Source organism: Pipistrellus kuhlii, unplaced genomic scaffold (assembly GCF_014108245.1).
Source record: "Pipistrellus kuhlii isolate mPipKuh1 unplaced genomic scaffold, mPipKuh1.p scaffold_m20_p_12, whole genome shotgun sequence".
Lineage (NCBI taxonomy): Eukaryota > Metazoa > Chordata > Mammalia > Chiroptera > Vespertilionidae > Pipistrellus > Pipistrellus kuhlii.
The window spans coordinates 5,656,604-5,678,600 of NW_023425427.1; the positions used below are offsets into that span (position 1 = coordinate 5,656,604).

The 21,997-nt window shown below is 46.9% G+C and overlaps 1 protein-coding gene across 4 annotated transcripts in view; it reads left to right on the top strand.

Moving 5' to 3' along the window:
• The window catches only part of MRRF (mitochondrial ribosome recycling factor), a 39,736-nt gene extending 28,462 nt beyond the window's left edge, over positions 1-11,274 (top strand). For 3 of the 4 annotated variants that reach the window (XM_036432904.2, XM_036432907.1, XM_036432908.1), the window contains exons 6-7: positions 3,087-3,246; positions 10,400-11,274. In XM_036432904.2, the coding sequence (XP_036288797.1) occupies positions 3,087-3,246; positions 10,400-10,477 (238 nt within the window). In that variant the 3' untranslated portion in view covers positions 10,478-11,274. The remainder of the gene's footprint in view (positions 1-3,086; positions 3,247-10,399) is intronic. The other variant, XM_045579887.1, reaches the window with a different exon arrangement.
• The last annotated feature ends 10,723 nt before the right edge of the window (positions 11,275-21,997 follow it).

Sequence of the window (21,997 nt, forward strand, 5' to 3'; positions counted from 1 at the left end):
AATGAAACAGATCTGTCTGACTTCAGAGCCACTGCCTTTCCATCACCCTCACTGCCTCTGACCTTGTATTTTAGATACCTTCCAGCTCAACACCCCAAGCTCAGCCCTGCCCATGGGGTGCCCCCTCTTCTTCCTTCCCTTTTCCCCCTCCTCACTGAGCTCCCTTCTCCATTTCCTTATATTATTTGCATCCTAAAACTGAAATATTTTTTCCAGTGTCAATAATTGGATACTATTGTGTGGAAACTGGTGTTAACAGTGTGGTAATGTCACATTTATATTAATAAGTAAAAAAGGCACTTAGTAAGGCTAAATTACATATATTGTGATTTTGTTTTCTTTATATTGCCTTTTGCTCTTAAGATTTTTTGAGCCCCAATTTATATATTTTTTAATGTATGGTATTTTCCCCTTCATGTAAAATAAATAAAACAATATAGTGAAGAGGAAGTTGATTAAATACATTTTTTTATTAAAGATTTTCTAAGCAGTAGGATACCTATTTCAAATTATATATGAAATATACAATTGAAATACTTATTGTTAGGGAAGTTTGAGAGGTTTCTTACAGGCTACTTAGATTCATTTATTTTCTGCCCTCCTTGTATTTCAGCAGGATTAAGTTTTTTGAATCAGTGGATCAAGTTTTAATTTTCCTGTTCCTTCCTTATACCGACATATGCTTTGGCAGAACAAAAAAGAGACCTAAACATGTCATCATGATTTTCGTTCAATGAATTAAAAACCATAAAAGTAACAAGATCTGATCCAAATCCCTAAACTCCTGACATGGTGGTTTTGTCCTTTTCAGTCCCAAGCTTCATATTACTGTCTTTGAAAAGCTTTCTGCCTGGGAGCAGAGTCATGGCAGCAGTGCCGAATTTATGTGAAATAGAGTACAAAGGGGGCAGCATGGAGCAGTGGGAATAAGGGCCAGAAAGACCTGGGTTTGAGTCCCAGTTCTGCCACTCAAGCCTACCGGCAAGTCACTCAACCTCTGCACCTCAGTTTCCTCCGGACAGGATGGGGGTATGAGAATCTAGTTCTAAGAACTGTTGTGAGGATTGGTAAGGTAATACACTTAAAGTACTCATCTGTCATAGAGGGGCTTAATGTAGTAATCAGAATCATTTTTATTTTGAGACTACCTTCAATTAGCTGAATCCAGAAGGATTTCTTTATAACACAGCTGTCTACTTTGTAGTGTATCTTTCTTAAAAATTTTTCAGTTTTCTTCTCATTCCATCAGGGAAAAAATACCAGGTAGATACCACTAAGTCTTTACCACATGCTTGCCACTGTTTCCCACGGAGCATGTATCCAGAACTTGGGATTGTCCTTACTGAGCAAGAACTGCATTGATTTGAGGGTCAGGAACCATATGCCACGGATGTCCACTTCAGGGCCCAGAGGGCAGAGGAATTTTGTCATACTAAGACCATTGACTTCTGAGACAGGATGGACGGTTTGGTTTTGTGTAAGATATTTAACATTCCTTTGGGTCTCATTTTTTAATCTGTAAAATGGAGTTCATGATCTTACAAGGCCCTCCCTGTATTGTGGCCAGCAGAAGCTAATGTGGTGGAACACACCCTGGCTCTTAAAGCTTCTGCCCTGTGGTGATGCCCATAATCTCGCTCACATTTCATTGGCCAAAGCAAGTTGTACAGCCACTCTGAGTGGCTGGAGAAACGCAAGGAGTAGGAACCAGAATGCTAGTGAAAAGATGTCACGACCACTACATTAATATATTATTTCTCTAGGAAGGTCTTCCCTTAACAAGGACAGAAGCTTTTAAGTTAGTTTCTTTTGGGCTGTAACACTTGATGCTTTCCCATGCCCCTGTCCACAGCACTTCCCACACCATGTTGTTAATTTCTCACTATTGACCTCTCTCCCCAGCTAAGCTCCTTAGGAGCAAGACAAAATGTTCATCATTTTGTCCTCAGGGCCCAGCACTGGTTTTGATAGGTATTGGGCCCTTGATCTGTACATGACAAAGACATGAAGGCAGGACAAACATGACAGCTTACTCTGCTGCTGGGATGTTGCGATGATTAATGTAACAGGATTAATAATAATTGCCTCATAGAGTTGTTGTAAGGATCACCATATAAAGTGACTGTCCTGGTGGTTTATAGTAGGCCCTCCATGTGCTCCTTGTTGTTATGATGAGATGTTGGCAGTAAACATAACTAACATTCATTAGCATTTATAACACACCAGACGCTCTCCTGGGTCCTTATGGAAGCTGACTGGTGCGTTAGTTCTCTTATGTTACGTTGGGACCCTCGTTGTTTCTCGGTGAGTTTTGAGGTGACTCACAAGTCATTTGCTATAATAGTCAAGATTCTGAAGATTGCTACTTGTTTGTTCTGGGTGAATTAGAGATTTAGAGATGATGCTGTTTCTGTAGTATCATTACTCATTTGCATCGCTTTCTTTTAAAAAAATATTTTATTGATTTTTTTTTTTACAGAGAGGAAGGGAGAGGGATAGAGAGTTAGAAACATCAATGAGAGAGAAACATCGATCAGCTGACTCCTGCACACCTCCCATTGGGGATGTGCCCGCAACCAAGGTACATGCCCCTGACCGGAATTGAACCTGGGACTCCTCAGTCCGCAGGCCTATGTTCTATCCACTGAGCCAAACCAGTTAGGGCGCATCGCTTTCTTTAGTGGGAGAGAAGGGGATGGAGTTATCGCCAACTGTTGCTTCCTTTTATTGAACAGTTAAAATGTGCCCAGGTCAGGAGCCAACACTGTACAGGCATCATCTCGTGATCTTCACCTCACTGCCTAAAACAGGCACTGACAAGTCCCCGTATAAAGACAGGAACGCTGAGGAGAATAAGTCCTACACCTCTTGTAAGTGGCATGGCTAGGATTTGCCCCTCAGATTCTTAGACTCCTTGGCTCATGCTTTTAAGCAGAACTCTTACTGGCTCTTCTCAGCGAGCTTTACCTGACCCTGAGCATCCCCATGGGTGTGCCAGGATGTGAAGCTCATCCGCCGTCGGAGAGGGAGGTTACAAACTGTTGAGCTAACAGACAGTGCGATGTTACATTTTTCTCTTTTATCAGAGTAACCAGGGAGCACAGGGAAATGCTGGCAAAACTTGCCAAACAGAACACCAACAAGGCCAAAGACTCTTTACGGAAGGTTCGTACCAACGCAATGAATAAGCTGAAGAAATCAAAGGACAAGACCTCGGAGGACACCATTCGACTCATAGAAAAGCAGGTACTGTTCCCAGCAGATGTAGCGCCTCTGTATGTGATCCAGGCATTCACTTGTTCATGTCTAACGTGAGGAAAATGAAAATAAAATGCAGCATCCTGGTCCTTCATTGATGTGATTTTCGTTGACTGGATCTCTGTCCTAGGCCTTGCCCTGTGCTGGGCCCTGGGAATAGGGAGGAGGAGATCTGCTGACCTTTCACTGCGTGCCAGGCTGCCAAACACTTTCCATCACTTCATTTATCCTTGTCACTACAAAGCTGTGAGGGGTAGACAGCAAGGAAACAGGTCCAAGGAAGCTGAATGAATGGCTTGCCCAAAGTCATACTGCTGGTAAAAGATAGAAATGGAATCCAAAGACAGGTAGACTGACTACAGAGCCTATATAAATTGTTGCTCTCTTGTCCCAGTTTGGTTGTCTGGGTGCTGAGAAGTGAGAACTTAACAGTGTTCTTGGTGTGCCTAGTGGTGGCACTTACACCTGTCACTGGAAAAAAAGGGGAACATATATAATACTTTCAGTCATAAAGGTAAAAATAAAAAAAAAGAAAGAAATCTGCCCTGGCTGGTTTGGGTCAGTGGATAGAGCATCAGCCTGCGGACTAAAGGGGCCCAGGTTCCATTCTGGTCTAAGGGCACATGCCTAGGCTGCTGGCTCAGTACCTAGTAGGCGTACAGGGGGCAGCCAATCAATGATTCTCATCATGGAAGTTTCTATCTCTCTGTCCCTCTCCCTTCCTCTATGAAATCAATAAAAATATATTAAAGAAAGAAAGAAATCTAACCAGGATATGACAGTGGCTTGACCTGTGTGGTACAAGTGGAATTAAGATAGGAAGATGAACTTACCAGTATTTAGGAGATAGAATTTATAATGTTGAGTGTACTATAAAGTGCTCACCCAAAGCCACCTGGACCACAATAAAAGCATTAGTTAGTAAGCTTTTGAGCAGGATTCGGACCAAGAGGGAAGGGGTGGCAGGCAGGATACCTGGAGGAGGCCATACATGGACTCCCTGCTCCCCTTCTCCTGGGCCAGCTAGTCATAGGCCAGGCCAGACGGTCACCCAGGGGAGAATTTTAGGTGAATTTTTGGGCCCTGCTCCTGAATTTTCTGATTCAGCAGGTCTTCCCAGGAATGTGTATTTTTAAAAAGTTCCCTAGGTGATTCTGCAAAAGCAGACAAGGTGTGGCAGGGCACCTGAGTTTAAAAGGGATTGTTCTGCAGTTGGTGTCCTGTGGCCTTGGGGAAGTAACAGGCTCCTCCTGGTTTTCTTCTGTAACAAGGGATTTGTAATTCTTGCCCTGAGGGTGGCCCTGGGGCTGCTAGAAGCACCATTACCTGACACCCAGACCCTCAAACTCCCTTCTTGCCATCCCTGGACTCCCCCTCTCCCTGTATCAGCTGACAGTTCAGAGCTAGCTGCCTCCCTGAGCCCTGATCAGTCCTGGGAGAGCCAGGCCTGGCCCCACAGAGCCAGCTCCTTGTCGTCTCCCCGGGCTTTCATCTCGACAGCTGACACTTGGCCCCGTGGTTGCTTCCTGGTAATAAGTCTTCACTCAGCAAATCTGGGCCTCTGCCTCAGGACCAGAGCCCGTGCTCCTTGCAAAAGAGAATGATGGATAACCAGCTCTCCTGATGAAACCCGCTTGACAAAGACCTTGCTGGAAGCCTTCAGTCCTTGGCACGTGGCTTCTCACCTTCCTCTTCAGATTAGATATTTTATTCAGTGCTTGTTACTGTACATTATTTTTCAAAGTGCAAGTAACTTTATTCATTTTTTCTGATACTAAACCAATCCATGTTTCGTGTAAATTTTTTTAAAATTAAGAAGTGAAATTTCATCACCAAGAGGTGACCATTATTAACATTAAAATTATCGCTGTAAGCATTTATGTAATATTACACGAAAAAAGATCCTACTATATATTTATTTCACAATTTTTATTTCTAATATATTATCAATTAAATATTAGTTCTTGCCATTATTGATAAAAACTTATTTAAAGTCAATAAGAAAACAGGAGACAATTTTATACATACTTCATTTTGTTTTTTTCCTAACAGAAGGCACCAATCTTCAGTTTTTCGTGTGTGCTTTTATTTAAGTTAAACGGGCGGGAACTGATAGTTGCTTTATCAGGTAGTTTTAAAAATATATTTGTTTACTTTGTTCCTGATTATCAAAGTATTGTAGAAAATGCAGAGTGTTCAGAAGACTGCTTTTAAACATGGGGAAAAATTCACCCATAAATCCCACATTGCAGGAACAACTGCTCTTAATATTTTGGAATTTCTCTCCTCCTCCCCCATTTTTAAACTACATAGTTTTAAACATGATTGAGAACATGTACTGTACATACAATTTGTATACAGCTTTTTATTTTCTGTTTGGCATTAAAACCATTAGCATTTTCTTGTGTCTTAAAAATCTTTTTATAAACAGACATTTCTAATGGTTGCTAAACAGTCTGTGGTCATACCATAATTCATTTCCATAAGCCCTGTTGTTGGACATTTAGTTTGTTTAAACGTTTTTGTTATTTTAAGTAAGGTTGCAGTGCATATTTTTATACACACATCTTTGTTGCGATGATTTCCGTAGGATACAGTCCCAAGTGTGGGATTACAGTGCAAAGGGAATGTATGTTTTAAGGTTCTTGGTACACAGTGCCTAAGTCACTCATGGGTTTTTAGAATATGTATATTTAATTTTTTTTTTTTTGTCTTTTCTGATCCCTAATATTTGAACCTAGAATTTTTAATGTGAGCTTAAAATGTTGCTTATGTTAGGAATGTTGCTTTTACTTCCACACTCCATTGGAAAGATTACGTTATTTTTTGTGTAAATCCATACAGTTTTTCTAGAGGATTGTATGGCAGTCTATACCAAAATCCATACATTTCTGATTCACTGACTTGGGAATTTATCTAAAATTGTCAAAAATCTTATCTTGTTTGTTGTTGTTGTGTAAAGTATTACATATAGTAGTACATATATCTCTTTTTTCCCCCATTGATCTTCCCCCAGCCTCCCCTACCCCCTATCACATGCCCAAAAATCTTATCTATTAAAGTGTGTGTTGATTATGTAAACTGGAAACTGTCTAAATTTCTAACAGTGGGAAAATAAGTTGTTTTACATCCTTAACTGGAATCTACTATAGCAACAATTATAAAAATATTTTACAGATGTGTTTTTGGAATTTATTTTTTGAAGGTAGATTACATAACAGTATTATAATATTTTGTTTTTATAATGAAGAGTTTCATGTACATAAAAAGATTGGCAGTTTATCCACTTAAATGCTAATGGTAGTTATTTCAGGTGATGAGATTATAAACAATTTTAATTTTATACTTTGAGATTTTCTTAATTTTTAAAAAAATTTCCAAATGTCTTCTGAGGTCATATTTCTCAAAATTGTATCATAAAAATGTTTTGTCTTCGGTCTTTAAGAAGGAAATGATTCTATGGTGGGTTCTTTCCCTGTAGTCATGTCCCCTCCACCCATTCCCCCCTCCCCCAATGCTGCCCCTCCATCCCTGCCCCCAGCTCAGGCCAGCTCTGCTGAAGAAGGCCCAGGGTCTCCCAGCCGGGCTCTGACATCTGTCAGCCTGCTGTTTCACCTTCGCTGCAGTTTGCTGTAAATGGGCCTGCTGAACATTAAAGCACTTGGCAGAAACCACCAGTAAATCTGGCCAAGATCCTTTCACTGCTGCCTTTTTCTGAGAAACGGAACTGCTCTGAAGTGACGCTGGGTGCTAGTGGGACTGAAGGAAGGAAAGGCTCCTAGCAGACGGGCAGCAGGCGGGACTGAGTGAGGCGGTGGGAGCCGCTCCCAGTGGCACCCAGGCCTCAGGGAGCCTGCCCCCGATGTACTGTGTGCCCCTGCCTCCCCTCTTCCTCTCTACCTTGCATTTTCCTGAACTTGTAGGGAGCAGATGTGATGGTGATGGTGATGCTGCTGATGCTGATGGTGGTATAATCTTCGTGAGGCAGCACACGGAATGGAAAGGGCTCCGGCTGTGCAGTCACAACGGCTCTTGGGCTTGTCAGCTCCAGGCCAGCACGTGGCTTCGCCTTTCTGAGCCTCTGGTTCCTCACTGTAAGTGGGAGCAGTAAGCTCTCACGGGATGGTTAAGAGGACCAAATCCCACAGCTGCTTAAAAGTGGCGAGTACCGTTGCTTGTCCTCAGTAATTCTCTGCCTGTTTGCTCTCCCATGTCTCTCTCCTCACCCGGGACTGGGATTGACTGTTTTATGAGACTAACGGTTGTGCCTGGAAGGAGGCAGGACTAGGCCAGGGACAGTGGTCTCTGCGGGGGGCTGAGTTCTTGGCTCAGTCTCATTACCGACTTGATGTGATTCAGCTCGGGTTAACATTTTATGCCTTGGTTTAGTCTTCTGTAAATAGGAATAATACCTGTGCCACCTGCCTTAGGTTATGTGAGGTTGTTAGATTTGAATGAAGTAACAGAGAACAAAACACTTTTGTATACTTTAAACTACTATGCAATCGTCAGGTGAAATAATTTTCATAATACATTCAAGGGAGATGAGAATGGTATTTCATACGTTTTGAAGATTATGTGAAATAACGTGTCAACTTTTTAGTCCATAGTCAGGCATGTAGTGAGTGGGAAGTGTTGGTATCCTTGTCGTTGTTGTTAATCCTCATTATTTTAGGAAGTCTGATGGAGATGGAGGAGATGAACTTGCAGGCAGACTGTCCCTAAGGGCGCTCTGTGCCTATAATGTAGTAGAAAGTTAGTAAATATTTTCATTAATTAATTAATTTGAAAAGATGTCAGGAAGTGACAGTACAAATCAGAGTAACACAAGCAGCATTTGCATAGCAAATAACCAATTTAAAACATGCTTGCATATTCATGACTTTAACCCTCCCAACTACGCTCTAGGGAAGGGACCAGCACCCCATTTAATAGATGAGGAAACAAACTCAAACGGGGGAAAGGATGTGTGCATGGTCACCGTGCTGAGAATTTAACCCCACATTATCACATCGTCCCCCTAAGTACTCTTTCCCCCCAGTCTCCATCTCTGTCCCCAAACGCCATTTTCCAGAGAAGGCTTGCAGCGCTGTTCCTGGCTGCCCGGGGCTGCCAGCCTGCACGTGCTGGCGTGCTGCTGGGCACCACGCCATGCCCCATGCAAGGCAAGCTGCTCAGGTCGGGACAGAAGAAGCATTTCCAGGGTTTGCAGCACCCGAGTGAGGAGGGACCAGGCAGCCTTTCTGAGCTCTCCCAGCAGCCCCAGGAGCTTTGCTTTTCAGCTAAAAAATGTGCAGTTGTTGCTATGGTGAGAGCCTGGCTGGCTGTGCCTGGGGCCCATTGCTCCAAATCCTTTTTAGTTTCTACCCTTTCCAGTGCATTTATTTTGCAGTTCCTGGCCAAGGCCTGTGGTCTGCAAATAAAGATGTCAAACAGCCAGTGTGCTTCTGAACACAGATCCTGAGCACTGTGTACCCCTCAAAGCTTCCTGCCGAGGCTTTCTGCTGTAGGTCCCTTTAAGACACGGGAGGGAGACTGCAGCACCTACCAAATTGTGCTGTGTTTTTCATTCTGAGGGAGGATGGGTTTATTGCAGAAAATACAGAAAAGCACAGAGAACTTTAATAATTATTCATTTAGTAACTACTTCCGAGCACTTGCCAGTGCTGGGGACGTGACAGATGCCACATGAATAATATATCAGCTATCTTCCCATCACTGGAAGATAATCACTATTAATATTTTGACAGCTTTCCTCCCAATTAAAAAAAATATGCATAATTTTGAACATTTGAGATTGTTTCTGCTTTGTATACATATACACAATTTCATATCCTGGTTTTTCTTTAATTCAGGGGTAACATAAGTATGTTTCTATGATATTGTAAGTAATATCTTTAAGCATTCTTTTTTCATGATTACAAAAGCAATCCATGCTTGTTATAAAATAGTTAAAATTCATATGTTTCAGAAATATATACTGGAATCTTATTCGTATTTATACCCTCTTATAAGAAATGGATCCTCTTAACCTGTTTTTGTTGTTGTTCATCCTTACCCGAGGACATTTTTTTCCCATTGATTTTTTTTTTTAGAGAGTGGAAGGAAGGCAGGAGATGGAGGGGAGAGAGAGAAGCATCGATGTGAGAGAGATACATTGATTCATTGCCTCCTGCACATTCCCTGACCAGGGCCAGGTAAGGAACCTGCAACCCAGGTACATGCCCTTGACCAGAATGGAACCCAAGACCTTATGGTCCCTGGGTCTGCGCTCTTAACCTCTGAGCAAACCAGCCAGGGCTTAGCCCTTTTGAATTTTTATATGTATCCAACTAACCCATTCTTTCACTTTGGATTTTCTGATTTTTCATTATTAAAAACAAAGTTAGATAAATATCTTTGTTTAAAGAACTTTTTTTAGATCCTACTCATGTGGTAATTTTCCCATTGAGAGAATTTGGGGTTAAAAATGGTATGAACATTTGCATCAATTTGAGTCCCTATTGATGATATGTGACCTTATCCATTTCACCATAGCTTCTTGGCATTGAATATTGTAATTAAAAACCACAACATCAAATTTTGTTAACTCTGATGACTGAATTATGTCTTGTTTGAATTTCCATTTCTTCAGTGTCTATTGAATTTTCCATGTTTGTTAACCAGATGTACTTCATCTTTTTTCAAGACGTTTTTCTGCTTAACTATTGGGATCTTAATATTCTTCTTATCAACTAGTGTGAGGGCTTTATATAGTAGAATGTCCGAGTGCAGGAAATTCTAGAAGTTCCTTAAGGGACAGATATGACTGGCTTCTCTGTTCCCTATGAAATTAGTTAAGAATTTGGAATCAGACTACCCAGGATTCACTTTTGTCATTGCTACTTTCTATCAATAGTTGTGTATCCTGAGCAGGTTATCTAACTGCCTCAGTTCCCTCACCTGTGAAGTGGGGGTAATAATGGGGTACCTGTTAGGAATCAGTAAGGGTGTGTGCATCAAGTTTTAGTAGAGTGCCTGGCTGGGACTCAATGGACATGAGCTTATGTCACCATTATTATTTCCCAGATAACCTTATCAGAGTTCTGGAATGTTTCTCCCCGCCCCTGTGACCAGGCTGTCCCATTTCGTGTTTTTGCAGATCAGCCAGATGGCCGACGACACCGTGGCAGAGCTGGACAAGCATCTGGCAGTGAAGACCAAAGAACTCCTCGGATGAACGTCCACGGGGCCAGTTTCCAGTGACCCACCTGGTGGCAGATTGGCATCTCTGTACCCGTCCACACGGAAGGCCGACACCCTGTGTCATCAGTCCTTGTGAGGCCCAGCTTCCAGAGGGACACCAGGCTTGTCCAGTCTCTCCCTCCAGCCCGTCGCCCCGTTCTGCTCTGGGCCTTCTGGCAGGGGTGGCCCTTTGGAGAATGTCTGCTGCTGCCTAGAGACCAGGGCCACCGGCAGGCTGACCGCTGACTAGTCCTCATCTCAGAGCCTCCTTCCCAAATAATTAGCACAGCCCTGTCCCCAAATTTCGGTTTTGCTTGGTCTGATGTGGGCCTTCACTTGTGACTGGATACTTTTGCTAGAGGCCTATTTTCACCAAGTAATAAAATCAAATTAAATTGAGAGAATAATAACCTTAAAGTAAATGATAGAGTCCGTGTGGAAGAATGATTTCTAAGGAGCTGGTGTGTGTAAAGCAGCCAGACAATACTTCTCCCTCACACATGCTCTTTACTCTCCCCGACCTTTTCCCCACTCCTCACCGGCCGCTCCTATGCCTGCTTCCTTCTCAGCGGGGCTGGCACTTCCTTGGAAGCCTTCTTTCCCCCAGCTGAGGGCCCCTGGTATTGGCTCGCACAGCACTATTGTTCTCACCTGAACCTTAGCTATTCTCTTTGATAATCAGTCTGTGTATCTTCAGGATTTGACATAATGCCTGGAACCAATAGGCACTCAAATGTGTTGTGAATTAATTGCATGTAATACTTGCACAACAAATGCTGGCTTCTTTTCCTTCCTTCCCACTCTTAACACTTTCATTCCATCACCGTGTTCTGTCCTCAATATTTATTTAGTATGAGGTACCTTTCCCCCAGGGTCTGCCTGTTAGTGACAGACAAGCGATTTTTTGTGGCTCATCTTTGGGTACTGGATTAAGTTAGTTTTCCCCTCCCCAATAATTTTTCTTTTAATCGTTCACTTGTTTATTCATTCATTCATTCATTCATTCATTCATAATATATCCATGATGAGCTAAATACAGTTCTAGGTAATATTTTAAAAATATTTTTTTATTGATTTCATAGAGGAAGGGAGAGGGAGAGAGAGAGATAAACATCAATGATTAGAGAGAACCATTGATTGGTTGCCTCCTACACGCCCCTCATTGGGGATCAAGCCTGAAACCCAGGCATGTGCTCCAACTGGGAATCGAACCGTGATCTCCTGGTTTATAGGTCGATGCTCAGCCACTGAAACATGCCCATCAGTTGTGTGTCAGGTACAGCGCCATGTGCTGGGAAGACAATAATGGACTCGATGCGGCACCCAGCTTTGAGTAACTGACCTGCTATTTTAATGTCGGGTGGGAGGTAGGAAGTTCATCCCAGTTCTGTCAGATGTCTGTCTTTAGAAGGGCACCACTTTGGCAGCAGCAGGGACCAGCCACACTCCGAGCAGCGTCAGCTTCTCCACTGTCTGACTCCTTGGTGTCCCTTTGCCCTCTGCTTGCCCTGGTGGAGCACAAGGTCGGCATCAGGTCAAAGGTGAAAGAAGCTGACTCATGTCCTGCCCTGCTTACCTGACTTCTGTCACACCCTGTTCTCTAGCCCCAAGTAGCCATCCCACAACTAGAGGTCCACTCAAGGAAGAACAGGGTCGGAAAGAGCTATCGGGAAGCCTTTTTTGGGGTAAGCCGCATAGCAAGGGCTTTGCAACAGTCTTTTGTGAGTGGCCGAAATCCCCCACTCACTGCAAATGTGCTTCTCAAAGATGCAGGATTTTTTAATAAACAGAGGAAATGATAAATTATGTTGTAATTCCACTCCAAAGGCATTTGGTTCTTAACAGCCAAATCCTCTGTAGTCTTTAAATAAACAAAAACTTATTTGGTGAACAGACGGGGGGGAAATTGAAAGATTTTCTGTACTTGGGTTCCACATGTCAACAATTTCTCTCCTGTGTGTATGTTGGCCAAAGCCGAATATCATGATAAATGAAGAAAGGAAAACCTCAGGCCCAGGCCCGTTAGACAGCTCAGCAAATGGCTTTCAGCTGATTGCTCTATTTCAGTTGACATTTATCAAAGACTTTCTCTGTTACTCGGCGTGTCGGCTTCGGTGGTGGCAGGGACGAGAAGACTACCTGTTTGGATGTGCTGAGTAATGAGTAATGCCGGAACGATTCATTCTTCCTCTCTTCCTTCTTCAGTTTCTCTTTTAAAAACGAAAAGCTGGGTATAGATATTCTCACACTTGTCAGAGGAATTAACCATCTCCCCCATTCAGTTCAACAGCTTTCAAAGTCTCATGAAAAATATAGGCCAAAGGGAATTCAAGAACTTTTTCTGGTTATTTTTTTTCTTCCTTGCGCGTGAGGTGTGTGTGTGAGTGTGTGTGTGTATGTGTAATGACAAGAAACTAGAATGTTAAAAATTAGAAGAAACTCCTTAGGAGTCCTTATGCCCCTTTAAAAATTAGAAGTGTATCCTTCTAGGCTTTTCTCCATACATATATACATACACACATACATACATAATTTTTTTAAAAGTGAGGAGGAGTTATTCTCCTATTCTGAAGCTTGCTTTGTTTACCCAACAGCACGGCCATCCATCCATGTGTGAACATGTGGACACAATTCATTCTTTTTCATTGCAGTGTAGTATTCCACAATGTGAATGCACCATAATTTATTTCCCCGTTACCTCTAACATTTAAAAAAAAATATGTCAAATATATAGAGAATATTTCTATGTAAAGTGTTTTTAAAATAAACAGAAGAAGCCCCATTCTAAATGTATCTGGTAATCTTTTCCTCAACCGCAGAGTAACATTTATTGAATGCCTACTGTGGACCAGGTACCATGGCTGGACACTTGGGTTACTACATTCAAACTTCCGAACAGTCCTAGGTGATGTAGGTGTTACTCCTATCTGTGTTTACCTGTGAGAAAACGGAGGTTCAGAAAGGGTATTTAACTTGCTCAATGTCACACAGGCAGTAAGTAAGCGCCAAATGAAGTTTGAAATTCCTATCTGACTTTAGTCAGAGTGCTTCAGCTCCTAGGTCTTCATTGAGTACTTATTTAAAAAGCACCTAGCATTGTTCTGGGCGCAAGGGTGATAGAGAAGCAGAAAGCTTGCTTTCCTAAAACAACTAGAAAGCTACTTCCAATAAAGGACTTCATGCAAAGTAGCAGAGTAAACACCAAGGAAATGGTAGTTCTTACGGGAACAGTAAAGATTACAAATTGATGCCTCACCTGGTGTCAGACCCCTCTACTATGGATCAGAGAACCAGAGAGTGAGCAAGAAGACCACCCAGCAGTGAGTAGTGGTAATAACAATAACAGTGTTGATAGCATCGGTAACAGATGCTGACTTGGTGCTTTTTAGTTTTCAAAGTGCTTCTACATCCTTTATCCACTAAAACCATTAAGTGAAACTTTGCCCTAATGATGGTCAATGTCATGATGTGCATAAAAAGGGATTTTCTCTATTTGGGGGACAAATTTTGTGGTGTACACAGGAGCTGGCCTGGCCAGAGGTCAGGGCATACGTATCTTCTCTCCCTTCAAGGCTCAAGCCTCAGCCCTTTGCTGATACTGACAGGGGGGGGTGAGGGGGGGAGATACCGTGTCCTGGGCCTTTGCTATGTACCAATGAGGAAACTGAAGCCCAGAGGGTTAAATTGCTTGTGCAAAGGCCATCATACATATGGTGTGGAGTGCAGGGAGTCTGACCCCTAGTTAGGCCATCTCAGTGAGTTATGTTAACTCAGGCCAGAGCAGTGCAGGGGGGACAGCGAGAGCCTATGGGTCCTGTCTCAGTGTTGCCCTTTCTATCCTCAGTAAAGGCCACTCCATCCCCCATGGGTACCAGGGAGGGGCCTGGACAAGATCAGAGAACCCAGGCTGGTACTGACAGCAATTTCACCCATTTGGGGCAAAATAAATAAAACAAAGGCAATGTGACAAAAGTTTTCATACAATAGTTAATTTAACTTAAAGGACTATTCTATCTTTTTACAGTTTGCTCTTTCTATCGATACTTGTGTGTTTGGTGTTAAAATATTCTTATGATAAGAAGTTGGTGATTCTAAAAAAAATTCTAATTTAGAAAAAGAAGTTAGTCCCCTCCTTTTTTTTTTTTTTTTTTTTTTTTTTTTTTTAACTTTACTGATGCATGAATCCCAGTCTGGCAGCTCTGGTGACCTCACGCCTACTCCTAGAGCTGACGTCCCTGAGGCTGCCATCCAAGGAAAGCTGGAACTAACCAGAGGGACGCAGAGAGGCAATTTGAGCTGTGTGGGTGTCAGGGACCCCGTGGGTGAGCAGGCGGTGGCTGAGTTTGGAAACAGGACAATAGACAATCAGGAGGGTTCAGCGGCCCACAGGGAGGAGTGGCAGGTGAGGAGAGGTTAAGTCAGAGAGCCAAGAGAGGGAGGCAGGGACAGAGACAGACACACAAACAGGGCTAGAGGGAAGGAGACAGACAGAAACACACCCACATGCACTCTTCCAGGCCATGGAGAAGCCTGGAGATCAGCAGGGAGAGACAGAAAGATGGTGACCAACAGTCACAGAGACAGGAACAGATGGTGACAGTGAAACAGTTAACAGATATCCGGAAAGAGACACCTAGAAACAGAGACAGAGACACAGAGGGAGATTGAGAAATACACACAAAGGAAGGGACCAGAAGGGGGTGGGGGTGGGGAAGAAGGAAAAGGAAGAAAAATGGAAAGACGCACTTAGACGGGGAGAAGTGAGGGCAGACCGGCAGTGAGGAGAGAGAGGGAGGCCGTGGCCATGCCGGCCGGGGTCGTGCAGGGTGTGGGTGGAGGAAGAGCCCGCGCTGGCTGCCAGGGCTGCGGGGACCAGATAAGGACGCCTGCCAAAGGAAAGCAGGGGAAGGAAAGACGTTTACTGATCCCCGGGGGAGAAAGCCAGGGAGGCTGCCCCAGGCCCCGGAGAACAATGGGTACTTGACTTCAGCGGGTCATTAATGAGACAATTAATGGAAAGAGTAACAGAGTCCTTTCCTGAGAGGCCTTGGAGAGTGGATAAAGTGGAATTATGGTGTGTGTGGTGGGCAGGGGAAGGGGGAGGGGGGAGGGGGGTGCGGTGGTTCAGGGGGAGGGGGCTATCCCCACAATCCAGATGTCCAGCATGCCATCTGCAGATTCCTCACCTGGGGCACGGGGCCTCCCCAGCCCCCTCCTCACATGCCCTGTGCTCCCTCCACCCAGGACTGTACCAGCCCCTCGGTGTGTCCTGGCTTTCCTATCCCCAGCCGTCAATGCTGCCGCTCCCTCTACCTGGCATGTCATCCCTGGATTCTCTCCATCCATGGAAACGCTTCCCATTCCGGGCTAAATAAATGTGCCTCCCAGGATGCAATGGTAAGCCAGGGCCACGTGTCAATAAGAACAGAGCCCCCCAAACACAAGGAGCCATATCTACGGTGTGACGCCACTTACACAAGTTAGAATGACATAATCAAAAAGTGATTCTTTAAAAAAGTTATTCCTGATTCTATTTTGCACCATCAAATTATTTCTAAAAGGGTGGGTGTGAAGGGATACTCACACATTCATAGTGGTGATTGCCCCCCCGGGGATAGGCGGGAGGCTTCAAGTATACCCAAAGTAATTTCATATATCTATATATGAATATATAAAGTTAACACAATATTTATTTTGGGTTGTGAAGATAGGAATTGTTATCTTGTTTCCTGTTTTTAATTTTTTCTATGCTTTAAAATGTGTGCCAGAGAAAGAGAAACACCCTCCAGACCCAGCTCAAATGCCACCTCCTGCAGGAAGCCTTCCAGGAATCACCCAGCAAGCACATGTGGGTGGTCCTTCTTTTCCCTGGTTTCAGATTCTCAGAGCTCACCGTGCTTTCCCCTCTGTATTTCCTTTTGTGATGTTCGTAGACTGCCTACCCCGCTGGACAGGACCCTCTTGAGAACAGGGAATTCCAGCACGAGGCTGGCACAGAGGTGGTGTCTGTGACACCGAATTTACCTCTCCCATTCATTAGGAGCAACTACGAAGACTCTGATCACAGCCCAGATCCAACACACACAATCATTTTGCAGGGGAGGGGAGCGGGTTCCTGAAATTCACGGTGTGCCTTCCGGAATGGGGAGCCCCCAGGAATACAATCCCATCTTCTGCTCAGCTCCTTTCCTCGCTTTTGTTCCTGCCTCTTCGTCTTTACTCATGCACTTCCTTCCCTACACCCAGTTCACCGTTTCAATCCCACCAGGCCTTTGAGACCCGAGTTAGTGCTCCATTTTCTTTCTTTTAAAAAAAATAAGTTTGAGAGAGAGATAAAGGGAGAGTGAGATAGAAATAGAGACACCAATGCGAGAGAATCATGGGTCGGCTGCCTCCTGCATGCCCTCTATTGGGGATCAAGCCCAAAACCCAGGCATGTGCCCTGACTGGGAATCAAACCGTGACCTCTTGGTTCATAGGTTGACACTCAACCACTGAGGCACATCACCTGGGCTCTATCTTCTTTATCCGCTCATCTGTCATGGGCTTTTAGGTTGTTTCCATATTTTGGTTGATGAGGATTTTCAGGCCTCAAGAATGACTCATAAGGCTCTTTTGATGTCAGGAAGTCCATGCCAAAAAAAGCAGCCTCATGATCCACAGTGCCTTTAATTCTCAGAACCCATTCAGTCCGGCGCTACATCCCATTTTAATAATAGGTACCTTGGTAGCCAACCCTGGAGCAGATTGGAAACAGTAAGAATGTGGAGAAGGGCAGCTTCCACATACAGAGATCTGTTGAATGCTAATACATGAATGAATGAATGAATGAATGAATGAATTGCCACCAGGCTGATTCTGCCTCTTAACCTGATTTTCTTTCCTATAGGTCTCAACCCAATGTCGCTGCTTCCAGGCAGCCTTCCCTGACTGCCCCAGGTTGGGTCCCCACCCTCTGTCAGCTGTTTCCACAGCCTAGGACTATCCCCCGTCCCTCCCTGGCCCATTTGATTCTAGGTAATATCTTCCATGTCTGTCTCCTTCCCCAACTCTGAGCTGCAGGAGGTCAGGGACTATCTTATCACCATCATAAGCTCAGAGTAAAGCCTGGCACCCATGTGCACTCCACAGGTATTGCTGAATGATTAAACACAACTATTTGGCTGTTCCTTGAAATGGATTTATCCATCCAACAACTATTTATTGAGCATCTACTAAGTGTCAAGTCTGGTTCTCTGCACTCCACAGCGGTGAACAAACCTGAGTCCCCGCCCTCCTGGGGATCACATTCTACTTGGAAGAGGCAGGCATTAACCAGATAAAGAAATAATACAATGGCAGACTCAGTTTAGTGCTATGGAGGAAAACAAAGCAGCTGAAAGGGAAGAACAGAGTGTGTGTGTGTGTGTGTGTGTGTGTGTGTGTGTGTGACACTTCTGTGAGGAGGCCAGGGTCCCGAGAGACACAGGACCCTCCCCCTCTTGGGCAGACTGGGCCCCAGATGTGTCCAGGTGTGACAGCCCCAGATCCCCACATCCCGCCTGCCTCCCGGGGTGGGAGCCAGGAAGCCAGAAGGGGCCTTTGGGAGGGAGGGAGGCTATGAAGAGAGCGCGGAAGCCGAAGCTGCTCTTCTAAGCAGCTGTGATTGGGCTCTCTCTGCGCGGCGAGGGGCGGCGATTGCTTTGTGCGGGGAGGACTGGGGAGGACTGATTGTGGCCGGCGATTGGCACCCACAGCTCGCGGCCGCCCGGGTTTACCGCGCACCCCGGCGCCGGCGGGCCGTGCGCAGCGCAGCCCAATCTCGCCTCCTATATTCAGAGTTGATTAGACGCTATTTCTGCCTGGATTTTCAGAAGGCTCAAGAGCTTTTTTAATCACTACAGTGGCTCATTACGGCTTTGCAGTGACACTCATGTCCTTCAGTTCTCTTCTCAGATTAGATTCTATAGTCAGATGAATATTGGATGATTTCATTACATACAAATGCAATCAACAGTTTTGCATAAATTTCTTCTCTTTTCTTGAGTTTCAATTGACCCCAGCACCCATGGTGGCAGGCGCGATCCACATGCAAATGAGCTGCGTTTGCAGCCGCGGAGGGAGCGGGAGGAGGCGGCTCTGCACCAGCCCCGGGGGGAGCAGCCTTGATTGCTCCGCTTTGGGCGAGGCCCTCGGCGGAGGGGGCGCAGCTCCGGGACAGCCGCCGCGGCCCTGGCACCCTGTGCGGGGCTGGGTGCCTGCTGGCGAACGGAGGCGCAGAGAAGCTCCGAGCCGGCCGGCCCTCCCTGGGCAGAGAAGGAATGGGAGATGGAGCCCTGGCAGCCGGGCCTTAGCTGTGCTCATTCACTGGTATGGGCATGTTCCAACGTTTTAACACCTGGGAGGGCCTTAACTGTGCGCTCCTGCTGGTTGTCAGCTCTAAGCCAATGAATGCCGTTGCTATCATCATCATCATCATCATCATCATCATCATCATCATCATCATCATCATGGTTTCCCATGGCCGTGAATGAGGACAACCAGCCAAAGTCAAAGCCAGCCCAAGGCAGACGGGAAAGTGGAGTCTGGGAAAAATACCCCACTTTCTTGCTTTCTCTCCTTTTGTGGACCGAGAAGCAGGGTAATCTCGGAAGGCCTCCTTTACCAGGAGACTGAATCCATGGACAGTTATGGCAGCCGGGGCCTGTCCCCCCACCCCCCTACCCCGTGGCTGGGGACCTCTCCCCCGCAACAGCCTCTTCTGCTTACTCGGCGCCTTGCTGAGAGGGCGCTTCTGTGAGCTCTCTCGGCCCTGACCCTGTGCCCTGGGCCCCATCTGGGCCCACAGCCCCTTCTTCTGAGGTCAGCCTGGGGACTGTGCCCTGGGGAGTCACCTTTTCTGGGGCTGCAGCCTCCCACTGGTCTGTCCTCCAGGTGGTTGTCACAGTTCAAATCCAGGCCCGGACTCAACACCAGGACGAGGCTGGAAGCTCACGTGCGGAGAGAGCTGTGTGGTCAGGGCACCCAGGGCTAGGAGCTGTGCACCTGGGTGTGGGGAGGGGAAGGCCCGAGCTGGAAGCTGTGGGCCTGAGGTTCTGCCTCCCGAACCTCACTTCCCTAAGGCAGGTTCTCTATAAACTCAGTGACATGACACAGCGTAGGATCCCGACCCAGAGAGAGACATGCCATATGCAAGTAGTCAGGAACCCAGGAGACATGGGACCCAGCCCCAGGCATCATCAGGGACACGATGGAAGATGGAGCCTTGAAGTGGGTGGAGCCAGAGCCGCAGCCGTGGACCCGGCCCAGGCCCCTGCCTATCACTGTCGCCCTAGACAGCATCTGAACCGCTGAGGGCTGGAGAGAGGAGAGCTGGGCAGAGTCTCAGCATCGAAGCCAGAGGCTCCTGCTGCAGTCTGCGGCTGCTTCCCGCTCCTCTGCCCCCTGAGGGCCACTCCCTTGCCATTCTGGCCTTCTGTGCACAGTCTCTCCATACCTTCTTCCCAGCTGAAGGGACCCACTCACACTGCCTGAGCGTCTGCCCTGCTGCTCTCCGCTTCCCCAACCCCCCTTCCTGGGCACCTCTGCGTGCATCTCTCCCCTGTCTCCCGGTCTCCACCCTTGACTCTGCCTGCCTCTCTGTCTCTGTGTCCCTTCCTCTCCCCTCCCCCTCTCTGCCCCTGGTCCGCTCCCATCTCTGTGTGTCTGTTTCTTCTCTTAGTGCCCGTGCTTCCAGAGCTGGCCTCTGATGGGATTGGTAGATCTGAGACCCTGGGCTGCCCTCTGGGAGCTCTGGCCCCTGGAAGGAGGAGGCTGGGGTGGGGATTGGTTTCTGAGCTCTCTGAGCCGCTGTGTGGCCAGCCCTGAGCCATCCATTTCCTCCCGGCCAAGGACAGCGGGAGAGCAATCCTGTTTCTGTCATCACAGGACTATCCGCACTCTGGCCTGGAAGGGGTGAGAGGGGGAGGCAGGGGTGGGCAGGGGAGAGGAAAGCACAGGACTCCTTCACTGGACTGGGGGCCCACCTTCAGGTTGGGTCCAGACCTGCTGCTGTTGGTGGCAGGCTCCCCCCACGGAGCTCCCCTCCAGCCCACCCTTCCCCCAGCTCCTCTTGGCGGGAGAATCGGTTCCCCAACCCAGTGGAAATCAGGTCAGCTCTCCCCTCCTTACCCCCCCCCCCCCCCTCAGGCTTTCCTAGGATTCCCCTGCTTTCCAACCCCGGGCCCTGGCACTGCAGGGTAGACAGGAAAGAGCGGGGCTCTAGGCTGGCAGGTCCGTGCCAATCCCAGTCCTGCCCCTGAGCCCAGTTTCCTCCCGTGAAAAGGCAGGTAACACTTCTTTCCTGGCAAGACTGGCAGGCGGATGGCGTGAGGAAAGTTACGTGAGAGAACCTGGTAGAGGTGGGCACAGAGAGGACACGCGTTAAGCACTGCTATGGATACAGGAATGAGTGAATGATGAGCGAATGGTAGAATTTAGATGTGCATCGATGGGGCACCGGGAAGGAGGGCCAGGCGCCAAGAATGGCACAAGCAAGGCCATGGAGGTCGGAAATCTTAGAGAACAGGGAGCCGGGAGTGCTCAGCCCGAATGCCCGGAGTCTCGGGGCGTGGGGAGAGGACTGGGCAGAGTGGAAGGACCTCCTGAGTGCCCGCAATGCACGAGGCCGCGAAGTGTAATCGCAGCAGCAGCTCCAGAGCAGAGGCCCCAGGATAATGCGTTTTTGAGCGCGATCTCAGTTCACCTCCACCACCGCCTCTGAGGGAGGAGCTGTTACGGTTCCCACTGACAGCTGAGGAAATGGAGACTTAGAGAAGTCAAGTGGTTTTCCTGGGCTGCACAGCTGAAAATGGTCCCAGCCGGGATTTGAGTTGAGAGAGAGGAAGGGAAAGATAGAGAAGAAAACAGCGGTTGCCTCTGTACATGCCCCAACCGGGAATCAAACTCGCAACACGGCTGTGTGCCCTGACTGGGAATGGAGCCCTCCACTTTCTGGTGCAGGGGAGGACACTCCAACCAACCGAGCCACGCTGGCCAGGGCCCCAGCCGGGATTTGAACACTGGTCTCCAAAGCTTGACCTCAGGCCCCTTCCAAAAGAGGACCCCCGCTCCCCAATTTCTGGGCGGGGAATGCTTAAACATACTTTCAGTTAGTGAAGGAGAGTGAAGAAGGGCATCATCAGAAGGCCCAAGTAAATATCAATCAGGGAAGGCTTCCTGGAGGGAGCTGGGCACAGAGGCAGAGACATGGCCCCGAGTACGGGTGGAGGTGGGGTGTGGCCTGTCACCCGGGATGACACTGGAGCACAATGGCTCTGCTGCCCCAGCGCCGGGCTGGGGCTCCTGACCTGGATCTGCCTTTTCCTGGCCCAGCTTGTGCCCCCTTCTGGCCAGTTCCCAGAAAAGCAGGACGGACAGGTCTCCGGGGAATCTGGACCTGGGCCCCATTCCCAGCCCCGCCGCCCTCTGGCTGCAGGATTTTGTCCACCTGTGAAAGGGGCTGTGTTCACAAACTGGGTGCAGCTGAAGGTCAGAG